Raw genomic sequence first — 13947 nt, 5'->3', positions numbered from 1 at the left:
GGGGTTCCTGGTTCAACTTGAGTCTGACTTCACGTGCAAAATGTATTTAGTTTTTGAATGTTGGAAAGTACAGCCAGTCTGCATACTGGACAGTGGAGCAGGAAGTTTCTGCATGCAATTGAGCCCTGGATTTGGCCTAGCAGGTGAACTGAGGGGACAACCCTAAGTAGGTTTGCCTTTGCTGCAACCTGAGAGACATGGAAGATCTTTGACTGGGGATGCAAACCAGTCTCAGTCCCACCTCAGGCCTGCAGTGTTCACAGTGGGCTACATTTCTGGTCTGCCATAAACTTCTCTCTCTGTCTGTCTGTCTGTCTGTCTCTCTCTTATTCCCCTCCAATCTGCAGTAGAGGTATAACTGTGAGCTACACCGCACAGTTAAAGCTAGTGCACCAGCTGCACCCGTTCCTAGTGGTGTCGGACCTGGCCACGATGACACATGCCTTAGTTACATCCCAATTAGATTACTGTAACACACTCTATGTGGGGCTGCCTTTGAAGACTGTTCAAAAACTTCAGCTGGTTCAAAGAGCTGCAGGCAGATTGTAGCTCCCTGCTAGATGTGCTTTTGGAAGTAGGCAAAAATGTCTTTGTTCCGGCAGGCCTTTGGTGAATAATCTGGGTGTCCGTCTATGCTAAGGACTTTAAAAATCGTCATGTATTTTAATTGTTTAATGTTTTAATATTGTACTATATTTAATATACTTTTAACTTTTGAATATTTCTTTTCATAGGTTTTAAAATGTATATGTGTAATGTTTTGTAAGGCCACCTTAAGGCCCAGTATTGGGCAAAAGGCGGGATTCTTCTTCTTCTTCTTCTTCTTCTTCTTCTTCTTCTTCTTCTTCTTCTTCTTCTTCTTCTTCTTATTATTATTATTATTATTATTATTATCTGAAGGGCTGTTGTGTACTGTTCTCTCAGCCCATCCTGTAATGTGGGAATAGAAGCAATGGTCAATACTGCAGGGTTGTTGTAGCCTACTCCTTCAGCTTCAGCCCATCCTGTGTTAGGGGTCTAATACCTCTGATCAACACTTCAGGGTTGTTGTAAACTAATCAGAGTCCACACTGCCATATTCCGTGTAAACTACACTGCATGGCTGTCGCTTGCATGTTGCCAAGGGCAGTTAGAATGTTGAGTACAAGGAAAACTACCCCTTTGGTCATGGTGCCAAACCTCTGGAATGAGTTGGCATTTGGGATCTGTCAGGCCCCGTCTCTGCAGGCCTTCAAAAACGCTCCGAGGACCCCATTGGTTTTCTCCTGAATTGTGTTTCAGGTTGATGGCTTTTAGCTATAATTATTTCTGGGTTTGGGGATGAATGCTGGTTAGTATTATTGCTGGCATTTATAGGGTTATGGATACTACTCCTGATGGCTGTATTCTACCTCCAGTATCAGAGGCAGTATGCCTACATACACCAGTTGCTGGGGAACATGGGCGGGAGATTGCCCTTGCACTCATGTCCTGCTTGTGGGTTTCTCGTGGGCAGCTGGTTTGCCATTGGGTGAACTTAATTGTGGACCAGATAGGTCTTGTTTTGATCCAGCGTGGCTCTCCTTACGTTCTCATACTAACGTAATTTTTTAGTTCATAGATCTATGTACCTACCGATTGCCTTCACAAGGACATAATTTGTAAACCGCCTAGAGAGCTTCGGCTATGGGCGGTATATAAATGTAATAATAAAGAATAATAAAGAATAAATAAATAAACGTAAATTCTAGCATAAGTGACCTCTAGCACATCGCCAATAGCATTTGCTTCCCAACTGACTCAGTGTCCCATGGCTACTGAGCATGCTCACTTATCTTTAGACTGGTTTCCTTCCCCTTCTTAGGATTCCCCACCACCACACATCTTTCTTCTTTTTTAAAGTTCTGCAAACCCCAGGGCTCCCCCAGGTCAAAGAATCATAGAAAAGCAAAGGTGGAAGGGGCCTACAAGGCCATCAAGTCCAACCCCCTGCTCAATGCAGGAATCCACCCTAAAGCATCCCTGACAGATGGTTGTCCAGCTGCCTCTTGAAGGCCTCTAGTGTGGGAGAGCCCACAACCTCCCTAGGTAACTGATTCCATTGTCATACTGCTCTAACAGTCAGTAAGTTTTTCCTGATGTCCAGCTGGAATCTGGCTTCCTTTAACTTGAGCCCGTTATTCCGTGTCCTGCATTCTGGGAGGATCGAGAAGAGATCCTGGCCCCCCTCTGTGTGACAACCTTTTAAGTATTTGAAGAGTGCTCTCATGTCTCCCCTCAATCTTCTCTTCTCCAGGCAAAACATACCCAGTTCTTTCAGTCTCTCTTCATAGGGCTTGGTTTCCAGACCCCTGATCATCCTGGTTGCCCTCCTCTGAACACGCTCCAGCTTGTCTGCGTCCTCCTTGAATTGTGGAGCCCAGAACTGGACGCAATACTCTGGATGAGGCCTAACCAGGGCCGAATAGAGAGGAACCAGTACCTCACATGATTTGGAAGCTACACTTCCATTAATGCAGCCCAAAATAGCATTGGCCTTTCTTGCAGCCATATCACGCTGTTGGCTCCTATTCAGCTTGCGATCTACAACAATTCCAAGATCCTTCTCGTTTGTAGTATTGCTGAGCCAAGTATCCCCCATCTTGTAACTGTGCCTTTGGTTTCCATTTCCTAGATGTAGAACTTGGCATTTATCCCCATTAAATTTCATCCTGTTGTTTTCAGCCCAGCACTCCAGCCTATCAAGATCATTTTGAAGTTTGTTTCTGTCTTCCAGGGTATTAGCTATCCCACCCAATTTTGTGTCATCTGCAAATTTGATAAGCGTTCCCTGCACCTCCTCGTCCAAATCATTAATAAAAATGTTGTAGAGCACTGGGCCCAGGACTGAGACCTGCAGTTCCCCACTCGTTGCGTCTCCCCAGTTTGAGAAGGTTCCATTGATAAATACAGCAGATAAGTCTGCTGGCACCTCCCTCTTGCGCGTAGATAGTGCCATTTTGGCTACTTAAGGATCAGCGCTTGCCTCTGAACTTCACAAATACAGAGAATTGGGATAGGATGTCCTGCATTTTTAGGGGGAAAAGGGGTGGTCTAGGAGATGATTGCCTTGACGGATACGTCTCACCTCTATGATTCTTTGGCTGCTTAACCTGCTATGCTCACTCTGACAAGAGGGTGCTCGTGCAGTTTAAAAGTCCTCATTGGCTAGCATCCGTGCCGCGTAGACACCCATCTTTCCTCCTGTCAGTGCTAGACTCATCCTCCTCGGATGCCTCACATGCATGGTTCCTTGTGTGCTGCTTCTTTGTGCTGCTGTTCTTCACCGCCCAGTGCTTTATCTTCCGAATTCTGCTGGGCCAATCAGGCACGTCCTCTAGCTCCACCCCACCAAAGGCTCCAGCTCATGTGGACAGGCCAGAATAATGGTGTCAAAGAAAAGGCTATGCCTTTATTATGGATCCAGAATCCACAAATACACTGTAGTTCTATAAAACTTCGTATAATCTTTGGGGAAGAAGGGAATGGGGTTTTTTCTTCGTTCCAGTGTCTTGAAACCTCTCTGTGTGCATTCTTTCTCATTCTCTGACCTCCAGTGCTATTCTTGACAAATTATAAAGGACAAGAGTGTATGTTCAGCCAGCACATACTTTTATCAATTCAGAACTCTGCCAGTTATGCGGATAGATCTCCCCTCTCCTGCCCTGTGTTCAGAGACGAGGTTTCTGTTCACCTTGTCTGGCTTGATCTTTTTCCTCATCTTGGCTCTTTTTCAATTCCAGGAGCAACATTGAGATCAGAGCAGGCAGAAAAGCAATTTGGCTTTGTTCTACCTTAGCAAGAAGCCTCCTAAAAGTAGGGCAAGGCGGCTTTGAAGAAATGTGTTGCATGAGCTGGGTGAAGGCAAGTCAGAAAAGAGCTGGATTGTGGAATGGGCTGTTCGCTCTCTCCATCAAGAAAAATGGCCAGTTCTGTAACGGAATGTGAGAACAGAACACGGGTTTCTCAAATCAAAATGTTTATTTTGCCCAAGGGTATTCAATTTGCAAATCATGTAGAATAGTAGAGTTGAAGGGGCCTATACAGCCATCGAGTCCAACCCCCAGCTCAATGCAGGAATCCACCCTAAAGCATCCCTGACAGATGAACATCCAGCTGCCTCTTGAAGGCCTCTAGTGTGGGAGAGCCCACAACCTCCCTGGGTAACTGATTCCATTGTCGTCCTGCTCTAACAGTCAGGAAGTTTTTCCTGATGTCCAGCTGGAATCTGGCTTCCTTTAACTTGAGCCTGTTATTCCGTGTCCTGCACTCTGGGAGGATCGAGAAGAGATCCTGGCCCTCCCCTGTGTGACAACCTTTTAAGTATTTGAAGAGTGCTCTCATGTCTCCCCTCAATCTCCTCTTCTCCAGGCTAAACATGCCCAGTTCTTTCAGTCTCTCTTCATAGGGCTTTGTTTCCAGACCCCTGATCATCCTGGTTGCCCTCCTCTGAACACGCTCCAGCTTGTCTGCGTCCTTCTTGAATTGTGGAGCCCAGAACTGGACGCAATAATCTAGATGAGGCAATACTCAATGATTTGCCTGCTCCTGTAAATAGCAATTTTTGCTAGATGTGCACTGGGAGACATTAAAGGCATATCAGTAGGAGAAAGCGACAGGATGTGATGCAAGATGGACAGGGCTTAGAAACTCTGTGCCCCCCCCACCTTGAAAATCTGTATATTTTCACATTTATCTCAATAACAACGCTTGCTCCAAAAGGGAGAGAGCTGTGAGATTTTCAAGAATCCACATTCTTAGCAGAGGCTAGCTGGAACTAATTGCACTGTGAGCATTGAGCTAACTATGCAGCCATGCTTGCTCCCTTGAGCCTTTCCACATGAGCAAGAATTGCAGGTTTGTTTCAAATTCTAGACATCACTTTTTAAGAAAGTGATGTCTAGAATTGCAAGAAAAGCAAATGCTATTTTGGGCTGCATTAATAGAAGTATTGCTTCCAAAGCACATGAGGTACTGGTTCCTCTCTATTCGGCCCTGGTTAGGCCTCATCTAGAGTATTGTGTCCAGTTCTGGGCTCCACACTTCAAGAAGGACGCAGACAAGCTGGAGCGTGTTCAGAGGAGGGCAACCAGGATGATCAGGGGTCTGGAAACCAAGCCCTATGAAGAGAGACTGAAAGAACTGGGCATGTTTAGCCTGGAGAAGAGAAGATTGAGGGGAGACATGAGAGCACTCTTCAAATACTTAAAAGGTTGTCACACAGAGGAGGGCCAGGATCTCTTCTCAATCCTCCCAGAGTACAGGACACAGAATAACGGGCTCAAGTTATAGGAAGCCAGATTCTGGCTGGACATCAGGAAAAATGTCCTGACTGTTAGAGCAGTATGACAACGGAATCAGTGACCTAGGGAGGTTGTGGGCTCTCCCACACTAGAGGCCTTCAAGAGGCAGCTGGACAACCATCTGTCAGGGATGCTTTAGGGTGGATTCCTGCATTGAGCAGGGGGTTGGACTCGATGGCCTTGTAGGCCCATTCCAACTCTGCTATTCTATGATTCTATGATAAGAAATTCACATTCTGAGAATTGGAGCATTCACTCTCAATCACATTTCTAGCTCTGAAGGCTGTGGGGATAGCTCTGGTCAAATCTTATTTTTTAAAACCAGAGAGGAGACTGAGCTGTGGATCAATGTTTAGTGCAGGGGTGGGCAACTTTGGGTGATTCAGAGGCCGGTCGCCCTGTTCACAACCACCTCTGGTCTGCCACTCTCAGCAAAAAAGTATAAACATGCAAAATGTGCCCTTTTTAGGACTCTGTAGCACTGACTTTTTAACCACTGCACCACTGAATTTGGCACCTGGTGGGGGCTGCACAAGAGGATGGTGGGGTGGGGGCACGTTTATTTATTTATTCATTTATTACATTTTTATACCGCCCCATAGCCAAAGCTCTCTGGGCGGTTCACAAAAATTAAAACCATAATAAAACAAACAACAGGTTAAAAACACAAATACAAAATGTGTGAGCCATAAACCCATGATGATAGGGTGGCCAGATGGAAAAGAGGATGGGCTCCTGCACCTTGAATAGTTATGTAGGAGGGAATTTCAACAGGTGTAGCTTGAATGCCAAGTTACACCTGGCGAACTTCCGTCTTCTGTCCATTTGCTAAAAGTGCTGGAGGAGCCCTGTCCCCTTTTGCATCTGGCCACCCTACACGAGCACTAGAAACAGGGGAGATCATACAAAATATATGCACATGGGTATCAATTCCTTTGCCTTCCCCTGATGGAAGCTCACCCAGGGAACTTTGTGGTTCAGCCGGGATTTCAGACAGATCTCCTGAAGTCCACGCCCAGCCCAGCCCAGCCCAGCCCAGCCAGCTCTCTGTGTCCACTGCAGTTGACTGGTTAGCTGAAAGAGTGATCTCTGATGCACGTGTTTGTTTTCTGTCTACCCACTGCAAGCCTTTGGGACGAGGCTTGGGAATCATAGAATCATAGAATAGCAGAGTTGGAAGGGGCCTACAAGGCCATCGAGTCCAACCCCCTGCTCAATGCAGGAATCCACCCTAAAGCATCCCTGACAGATGGTTGTCCAGCTGCCTCTTGAAGGCCTCTAGTGTGGGAGAGCCCACAACCTCCCTAGGTAGCTGATTCCACTGTCGCACTGCTCTAACAGTCAGGAAGTTTTTCCTGATGTCCAGCCGGAATCTGGCTTCCTTTAACTTGAGCCCGTTATTCCGTGTCTTGCATTCTGAGAAGAGATCTGGTTTTTGCAAAATCCACCTTCCTTCCCCTACCTCAACCCCCCAGTTTTGTTGACACAGAAGTGGGGGTGTTTAGTGCAGACAGACCTCATTAATATAGGCAGCTTTGCTCCATTTAACGAAGGAGGCCAATCTTGTTTGCATCGCTAATTTGTCGCAAAGGCTCCCTCCCGAGCCTTTGCTCTCCCGGGCTTAAAGTTCATTCCTTTCTGCGGAGTCCTGCAAAATGCCCCCATTGCCCCTCCCCTCCCCACTTTTCAGTCTGTCTCTGGAATGCTGATGCCTGGGCTACTGTTTCCACAGCTATGCCATGCCCACCAAGACCATGGAGGTGATACTAACTCAGGAGAAAGGGTCCAAGATGCTCCTGGATGCTGTTCTTACAACCCATCAGCGTATTGTTCAGGTAGGTAGGCGGTTTTGCTGTCCGTCTCTTTCCTTCTTTTTTTTAACTAATCCTTTGATATCATGTACTCCAGCAGCCCTTCAACATAGTCCCTGACACCATTCCAGGTGGCTTGTTTGGAGCACACTAAAAACCACGGAGGCAGTGGTTTATTTATAAAGATGTCCAGGATGCAGACAAGCTGGAGGGGGTTCAAAGGAAGTCAACGAGGAGGATCAGGGGTCTGGAAACAAAGCCCTATGAGGAGAGACGGGAAGAACTGGGCATGTTGAGCCTGGAGAAGGGAAGGCTGAGGGGAGACACGATAGCACTCTTCAAAGACTTGAAAGGTTGTCACACAGAGGAGGGCCAGGATCTCTTCTCGATCCTCCCAGAGTGCAGGACATGGAATAATGGGCTCAAGTTACAGGAAGCCAGATTCCAGCTGGACATCAGGAAAAACTTACTGACTGTTAGAGCAGTACGACAATGGAATCAGTTACTTAGGGAGGTTGTGGGCTCTCCCACACTAGAGGCCTTCAAGAGGCAGCTGGACAGCCATCTTTCAAGTATGCTTTAGGGTGGATTCCTGCATTGAGCAGGGGGTTGGACTCAATGGCCTTACAGGCCCCTTCCAACTCTATGATTCTAGGTCCCATGGTGTGCTCAAAAGGCAACCCCCTTCTCCATTTGAAGCTGCAATCCTGTGCACGTTTACTAAGGAGTAAGTCCCATTGAACGGAGTAGGGCTTGTTTCCAAGTAAACACAGGCAGGCCAACACCGTAGATGTGGTGATTTTAAACGTGTACCTCTTCAAGCAGTCACAGTGGAGACATTGAAGCATACCCTTGTAATGGATGTGTCTCTGCCCCATGCGTGAATATAGTTGCTTTGGATCACCTCCCCTTCCCTGCCCCTGCTCTCCCCCCAAATGGCTGATGGTTGACTACCTAGAATGTTAAAAAAACATGTCACGGGCCACAAAGAAAAAGCCAACAGGAATAGTTGCCCTCAGATGGACAAAATGTAAAGAAACACTAACACAGCAAGAACGTCAATGACACTAAGGAGAAATGACAATTGGCCCATTTCTATCCGCGTGCTCTGTTCATACCCAAGATCAAGTTTCATTTCACCGTCATCACCAAAGCTGTGCAGCCAACATTCGATGCAGCCTGGGCTTGGGGTATTTGGAGGCTCCCACCATGTAGCTTTTGTTCTTTTGCATGTGTGTGTAACCGTATTGATTTCTCAGATCCTTTCTTACTGCTGCGATCCAAAATATCAGATGGTCGTCTTGCAGGAGGGAGGAATATATTCCACTGAACAGTCTCATCCTAGCTCTGCATTTTGACTCACCCCACCCCTATTATTAATATTTATTTATTAATTACATCTCTATACCACCCAATAGCCGGAGCTCTCTGGGCGGTTCACAAAAATTATTATTTTACTTATTTATATAGCACCATCAATGTACATGGTGCTGTACATCATAAAATGTATCATAAAATGTACACTGATGGTGCTATATAAATAAATAAATAAATAAATAAATAATAATAATAATAATAATAATAAAAGAATAAAACAGCAACACCCGGCCACATAAGAAGAGCCCTGATGCTGGATCAGACCAAGGGTCCATCTAGTCCAGCACTCTGTTCACACGTTGTCCATCCAGCCGTCGGCCAGGGATGAACAAGCAGGACATGGTGCAACAGCACCCTCCCACCCATGTTCCCCAGCAACTAGTGCACACAGGCTTACTGCCTCAAATACTGGAGATAGCACACAACCATCAGGGTTAGTAGCCATGGATAGCCTTTACCTCCAGGAATTTATCCAACCCCCTTCTAAAGCCATCCAAATGGGTGGCCATCACCACATCTTGTGGTAGTGAGTTCCATAGCTTAGCTATGTGCTGTGTGTTAAGAATGACTTCCTTTTATCTGTCCTGAATCTTCCACCAATCAGCTTCATGGGATGACCTCTGGTGCTCGTATTTTGAGAGAGGGAGAAAAATGTCTCCCTCTCCACATTCTTCATACCATGCATAATTTTGTACACATCTATCATGTCTCCCCTTAGCCTCCTTTTTTCCAAGCTAAACAATCCCAGCTTTTGTAACCTTCCCTCATAGGGGAGATGCTCCAGCCCCTTAATCTCTTCTCGATCCTCTCAGAGTGCAGGACACAGAATAATAGGCTCAAGTTAAAGGAAGCCAGATTCCAGCTGGACATCAGGAAAAACTTCCTGACTGTTAGAGCAGTACGGCAATGGAACCAGATACCTAGGGAGGTTGTGGACTCTCCCACACTAGAGTCATTCAAGAGGCAGCTGGACAAGCATCTGTCAGGGAGGCTTTAGGGTGGATTCCTGCGTTGAGCAGGGGGTTGGACTTGATGGCCTTAGAGGCCCCTTCCAACTCTACTATTCTATGATTCTAAAGGAATGACGATGCCAGGGGATTTAAATAATGTGTGCCGAGAGGTGCTTTGGCAATTAGTCTCAGACAAAACACACACGAGGACAATCGAGGGGCATAAAGTTGCCACAAGCTGAGAAGATAAATACTCACACCAAGTTGGCTAAATGCTTAGATTACTTTTATCTAGGGGCACAATCCTATGCATGTTTAGACAGAAAGGACGCAGACAAGCTGTAGGGGGTTCCGAGGAGGGCGACCAGGATGATCAGGGGCCTGGAAACAAAGCCCTATGAAGAGAGACTGAAACAACTGGGTATGTTGAGCCTGGAGAAGAGAAGATTGATTGGAGACATGAGAGCACTCTTCAAATACTTAAAAGGTCGTCACACAGAGGAGGGCCAGGATCTCTTCTCAATCCTCCCAGAGTGCAGGCCACAGAATAACGGGCCCAAGTTAAAGGAAGCCAGATTCCAGCTGGACATCAGGAAAAACTTCCTGACTGTTAGAGCAGTATGATAATAGGTATCTGATCCCCTATAAAATGTGGAGACCTATAGCAGTGCTTGATGGAATCTCTGACAGATGTACAACAATGGAACCAGTTACCTAGGGAGGTGGTTGGCTCTCCCACACTAGAGGCCTTCAAGAGGCAGCTGGACAAGCATCTGTCAGGGATGCTTTAGGGTGGATTCTTGCATTGAGCAGGGGGTTGGACTCGATGGCCTTGTAGGCCCCTTCCAACTCTGCTATTCTATGATTAGTTGTCCTTTTCTGCCATTTGTATTGTCAAAACGAAGCATTCAGAATTGGAATTAAATATCAATGTTGGCTCTTTAAAAAACAAATTGAATGTTGTTCGTTTCCTAAATTCTGTTGCCAGTCATCAGTGAAGACAGTGTGGTAATAGTGGATTGAATGTCGGATTAAAAAAAGACCAGTATTAAATGGGGTAAAGCCCTGTATGTGCTTTCCGGAGAAAGGTGGGATACAAATGTAATAATTGCCTCTTTCCAAATCAGTGACAGAACTGCTGAGAGTACTAGCTTTGTGTTCCTGCTGGGGAAAAAATGATTGTTTATCTTATAATGTGCTGGGTCCGGTTTTGCATCTGTGTTGCCTTCTCATTTAATTCCTCTTCCCTTTTGTCCTCCCTCCCCAGATCAGCGGTTTGACTGCTACATTTGCTCCGATCCTCTTAGAAATCATTCAGAAGAATCAGCCTGAAGGAGTCCATCTGATAGTGAAAGAGGTATGTAGATTCTTACTGAAGCACTTTCATTCAGTGTTGTGGCTCTCGGCTTTGACTTTTTAACTGTCAGGGCTGGCCCTACCATGAGGCAGAGTGATACAGTCGCCTCAGGCAGCAGATTTTGGGCGTAAATTGTCAGTATACAGTATCGGACTCCTCTTCATGGTCACATCCTCCACTGGCACAGTAGTGGTGTGGTGTGTTTGCACTTGTAGGGCAGAGGAATCTATTTTGGGCTCAGCGTATTTTCCTCTGCTCCCATCTCTCAGATAGGCTCAAGGACTACATCACACTTTGCCGTTAAAATGTGGTTCAAAAAGTACCCGTTCAGAGAAATGCACATGTGCTCCAGCAGTTGTGAATGGTGCATGTGCATTTAATCAGTGGTTCCCAAAGTGGGCGGTACTGCCCCCTGGGGTGTGTGTGGGATTGCATAGGGGGGCATTAAGAGGCAAGGGGGCGGCAGGGGGGCGCTTGAGGTGGTCTCTTCCAAGAAGCGCCTCTCCAGAAAGTCTTAAAACCCAGGGACATTTTTATGGGAGAAGGTAGTTTGGTCCCAAACCAGAGCCAGTGTGGTGTAGTAGCTAGCGTGTCGGACTGGGAGTTCTGGGTTCTAGTCCCCACACGGCCATGGAAACCCACTGGGTGACTTTGGGCCAGTCACAGACTCTCAGCCGAACCCACCTCACAGGGTTGTTGTTGTGAGGATAAAGTGGAGAGGAAGAGGAGGATTATGTACACCGCCTTGGGTTCCTTGCAGGAAAAAAGGCGGGATATAAATACAATAATAATAATAATAAAATATATAGGGGAAGCATCCACACATGTATTAATAAAGTTTAAGAAGAGTCCTTTTAACAGTGAATTGAAATGTTTCAAAAGCACCAAAATATTAATGAAGAGACATACCCTGCTTGGTGTGCCCCGCCATGCTGGGTGCAAAACAGAGGCATTCGCTCTCTTTTCCCTCCCTCCCTCAGCAAGCCTGAGGTGGGTGCTTTCCATTTAAAGGGGCTGCAGGCAGCACGGCCCCTTTTTCATTCTCAGCTTCTCCGCCCGGCTGCCACCGCTCAGCCCGGGCGCCCAGACCTGCAGGATCCAGAGGAGCGTGGCCCCTTCAATTATGTTTAATTGAATAAACTAAAAAAATGTAATTGGGTTTTGAACATTCAATTAATTGTTACTGTTTTGAATTTTATTGTTATTATCTTTTTTATTGGGTTGTTAAAAACCGCTGTTCTGAATAATTATTTTTATAGGGTAGGGGGCGCTGGGCATGAGTTTGTGGAACCAAGGGGGCAGTTGCCTGAAAAAGTTTGGGAACCACTGATTTAAATAGCCAAGTTTCCCTGTGATAAGCAGGATGGAGCGTTCTGATTGGTGCTTGGCCATGCAGGCTGGTTTAATAGGAGTTTCAGTCCAACATAGAGGGCACCAGGTTGGGGAGGGGCTGTTCCAAATCTTTTAATTTACTATCCAAGAAATTGCAGTCTTTGGAATTTTGCTCGCATAATTTTTTGCCTAGAAAGCCTTTTTTTCCTGCCCAAGCAAACCAGATGCTTAATGGCTTGTCCTCCTTTTCTGCCTGCCCTTAATTTATGCACCATCAGGCACCCATTACCTAATAAATCCCAGGTGGTCCTGTGAAGCAGAACCACAGCTGAGGGGGGAGTAGGCTGGCTTCAGTATGTTGGGAAATCGTCCGTTCAATGCATTCTGCATCTCTTTGCCTTTGGTGCACAGGCATAAAAAAAAAAAAAAGGGAGATCTCCGTGAAACTTGACATTGGGAGAAAATCCTCTTTCCAGAAATGTATTTCTGTCCTTGCATTTCCCAAACTTCATCACACTTTTTAAAAATCGCTCCTGATGACAGAGGTGTGCTTTGCAATCCCACATGTTTACTTTGAGTGTGTAAAAATAAGAATCTCCCCCCCCCCCCAACCAGCCATCTATTTAATCCTCATGGGATGCGGTTTAGGTATCTGATCCCCTATAAAATGTGGAGACCTATAGCAGTGCTTGATGGAATCTCTGACAGATGTACAACAATGGAACCAGTTACCTAGGGAGGTGGTGGGCTCTCCCACACTAGAGGCCTTCAAGAGGCAGCTGGACAACCACCTGTCAGGGATGCTTTAGGGTGGATTCCTGCATTGAGCAGGGGGTTGGACTCGATGGCCTTGTAGGCCCCTTCCAACTCTACTATATTCTGCGATTCTATGTGTGCTGTGGGAAGAACTTCTCTGCCCTGGTGTAACCTCTTGCCATAACTGCTGTTCCCTGGCCCTTCTCCCACCTGTCAGGATTTGTGCAGGTGGTACAGTGTGGGGAATTCAAGCACAACCACGTCTGGCAGGCGGGGGGGGGCACTGCCCCTACTAGTCTCTCCTTGAATCCTTTTCATAATCTCCTGCTGTTTCTCTGTACCCCTCCACAGCATACGGAGGACGATTTCAAAGTCCGACTGAAGGGTCGTCCAGAACTCGAAGAGCTCCTTGCCCAACTGAACTGAGCCAAGCTACCGACTCCTTAGAAGTACCCATTTTACATCAGGGTTCAGGTTGATCTAGCTGTCTTCCATTCCAGTTCTGATTCTATGGAAACGAACTTCCACATGTGCTAGGAAAGCTCACTCAGCCTTTTCCCCATAATAAATAGTGAAAATCTTTGTGGTGTGCTGCAATGTGTAGTGATCTGCGTCGCTGGGAACATCCGCCCAGGGAACATTAGTGATCGTTTTTTTGCAGCTGGAATTAAACCCATGTTCATTACATCATCGGCACCCATTCGGATTTCCTCTGGGTAGAACTGACATGGTTAAGGGTTAAGAGTAGGCTTCCCTGAGCTGGTGCCCTCCAGATGCTTTGGACTGCAACTCCCATTATCTCCAGCCATCACATGCTGGCTGGGGATATTGGGGGTTGTAGTCCAACCCACCTGGAGGGTGTTGGGTTGGTGAAGGCTGGATTGGAGTATGCACACGCTCCAAAATGCTTCTAGGGCAGCCTTCCTTAACCTGGGGCACTCCAGATGTGTTGGACTGCATCTCCCAGAATGCCCCAGCCAGCGGGCTGGGGCATTCTGGGAGTTGTAGTCCAACACATCTGGAGCGCCCCAGGTTGAGGAAGG

General features: G+C 46.6%; 1 protein-coding gene across 1 annotated transcript in view; it reads left to right on the top strand.

The window, feature by feature from the left end:
* MRPL48 (mitochondrial ribosomal protein L48) overlaps positions 1-13486 on the top strand; it is a 30104-nt gene extending 16618 nt beyond the window's left edge. The window contains exons 6-8 of the mRNA XM_063127877.1: positions 7054-7156; positions 10727-10816; positions 13256-13486. Coding sequence (XP_062983947.1) covers positions 7054-7156; positions 10727-10816; positions 13256-13330 — 268 coding nt within the window. The 3' untranslated portion in view covers positions 13331-13486. The remainder of the gene's footprint in view (positions 1-7053; positions 7157-10726; positions 10817-13255) is intronic.
* The last annotated feature ends 461 nt before the right edge of the window (positions 13487-13947 follow it).

Source organism: Elgaria multicarinata, chromosome 5, assembly GCF_023053635.1.
Source record: "Elgaria multicarinata webbii isolate HBS135686 ecotype San Diego chromosome 5, rElgMul1.1.pri, whole genome shotgun sequence".
Taxonomy (NCBI): Eukaryota; Metazoa; Chordata; class Lepidosauria; order Squamata; family Anguidae; genus Elgaria; species Elgaria multicarinata.
The sequence above is the reverse complement of the archived record's forward strand: the minus strand, read 5'-3'. Positions and strand labels throughout refer to the sequence as shown.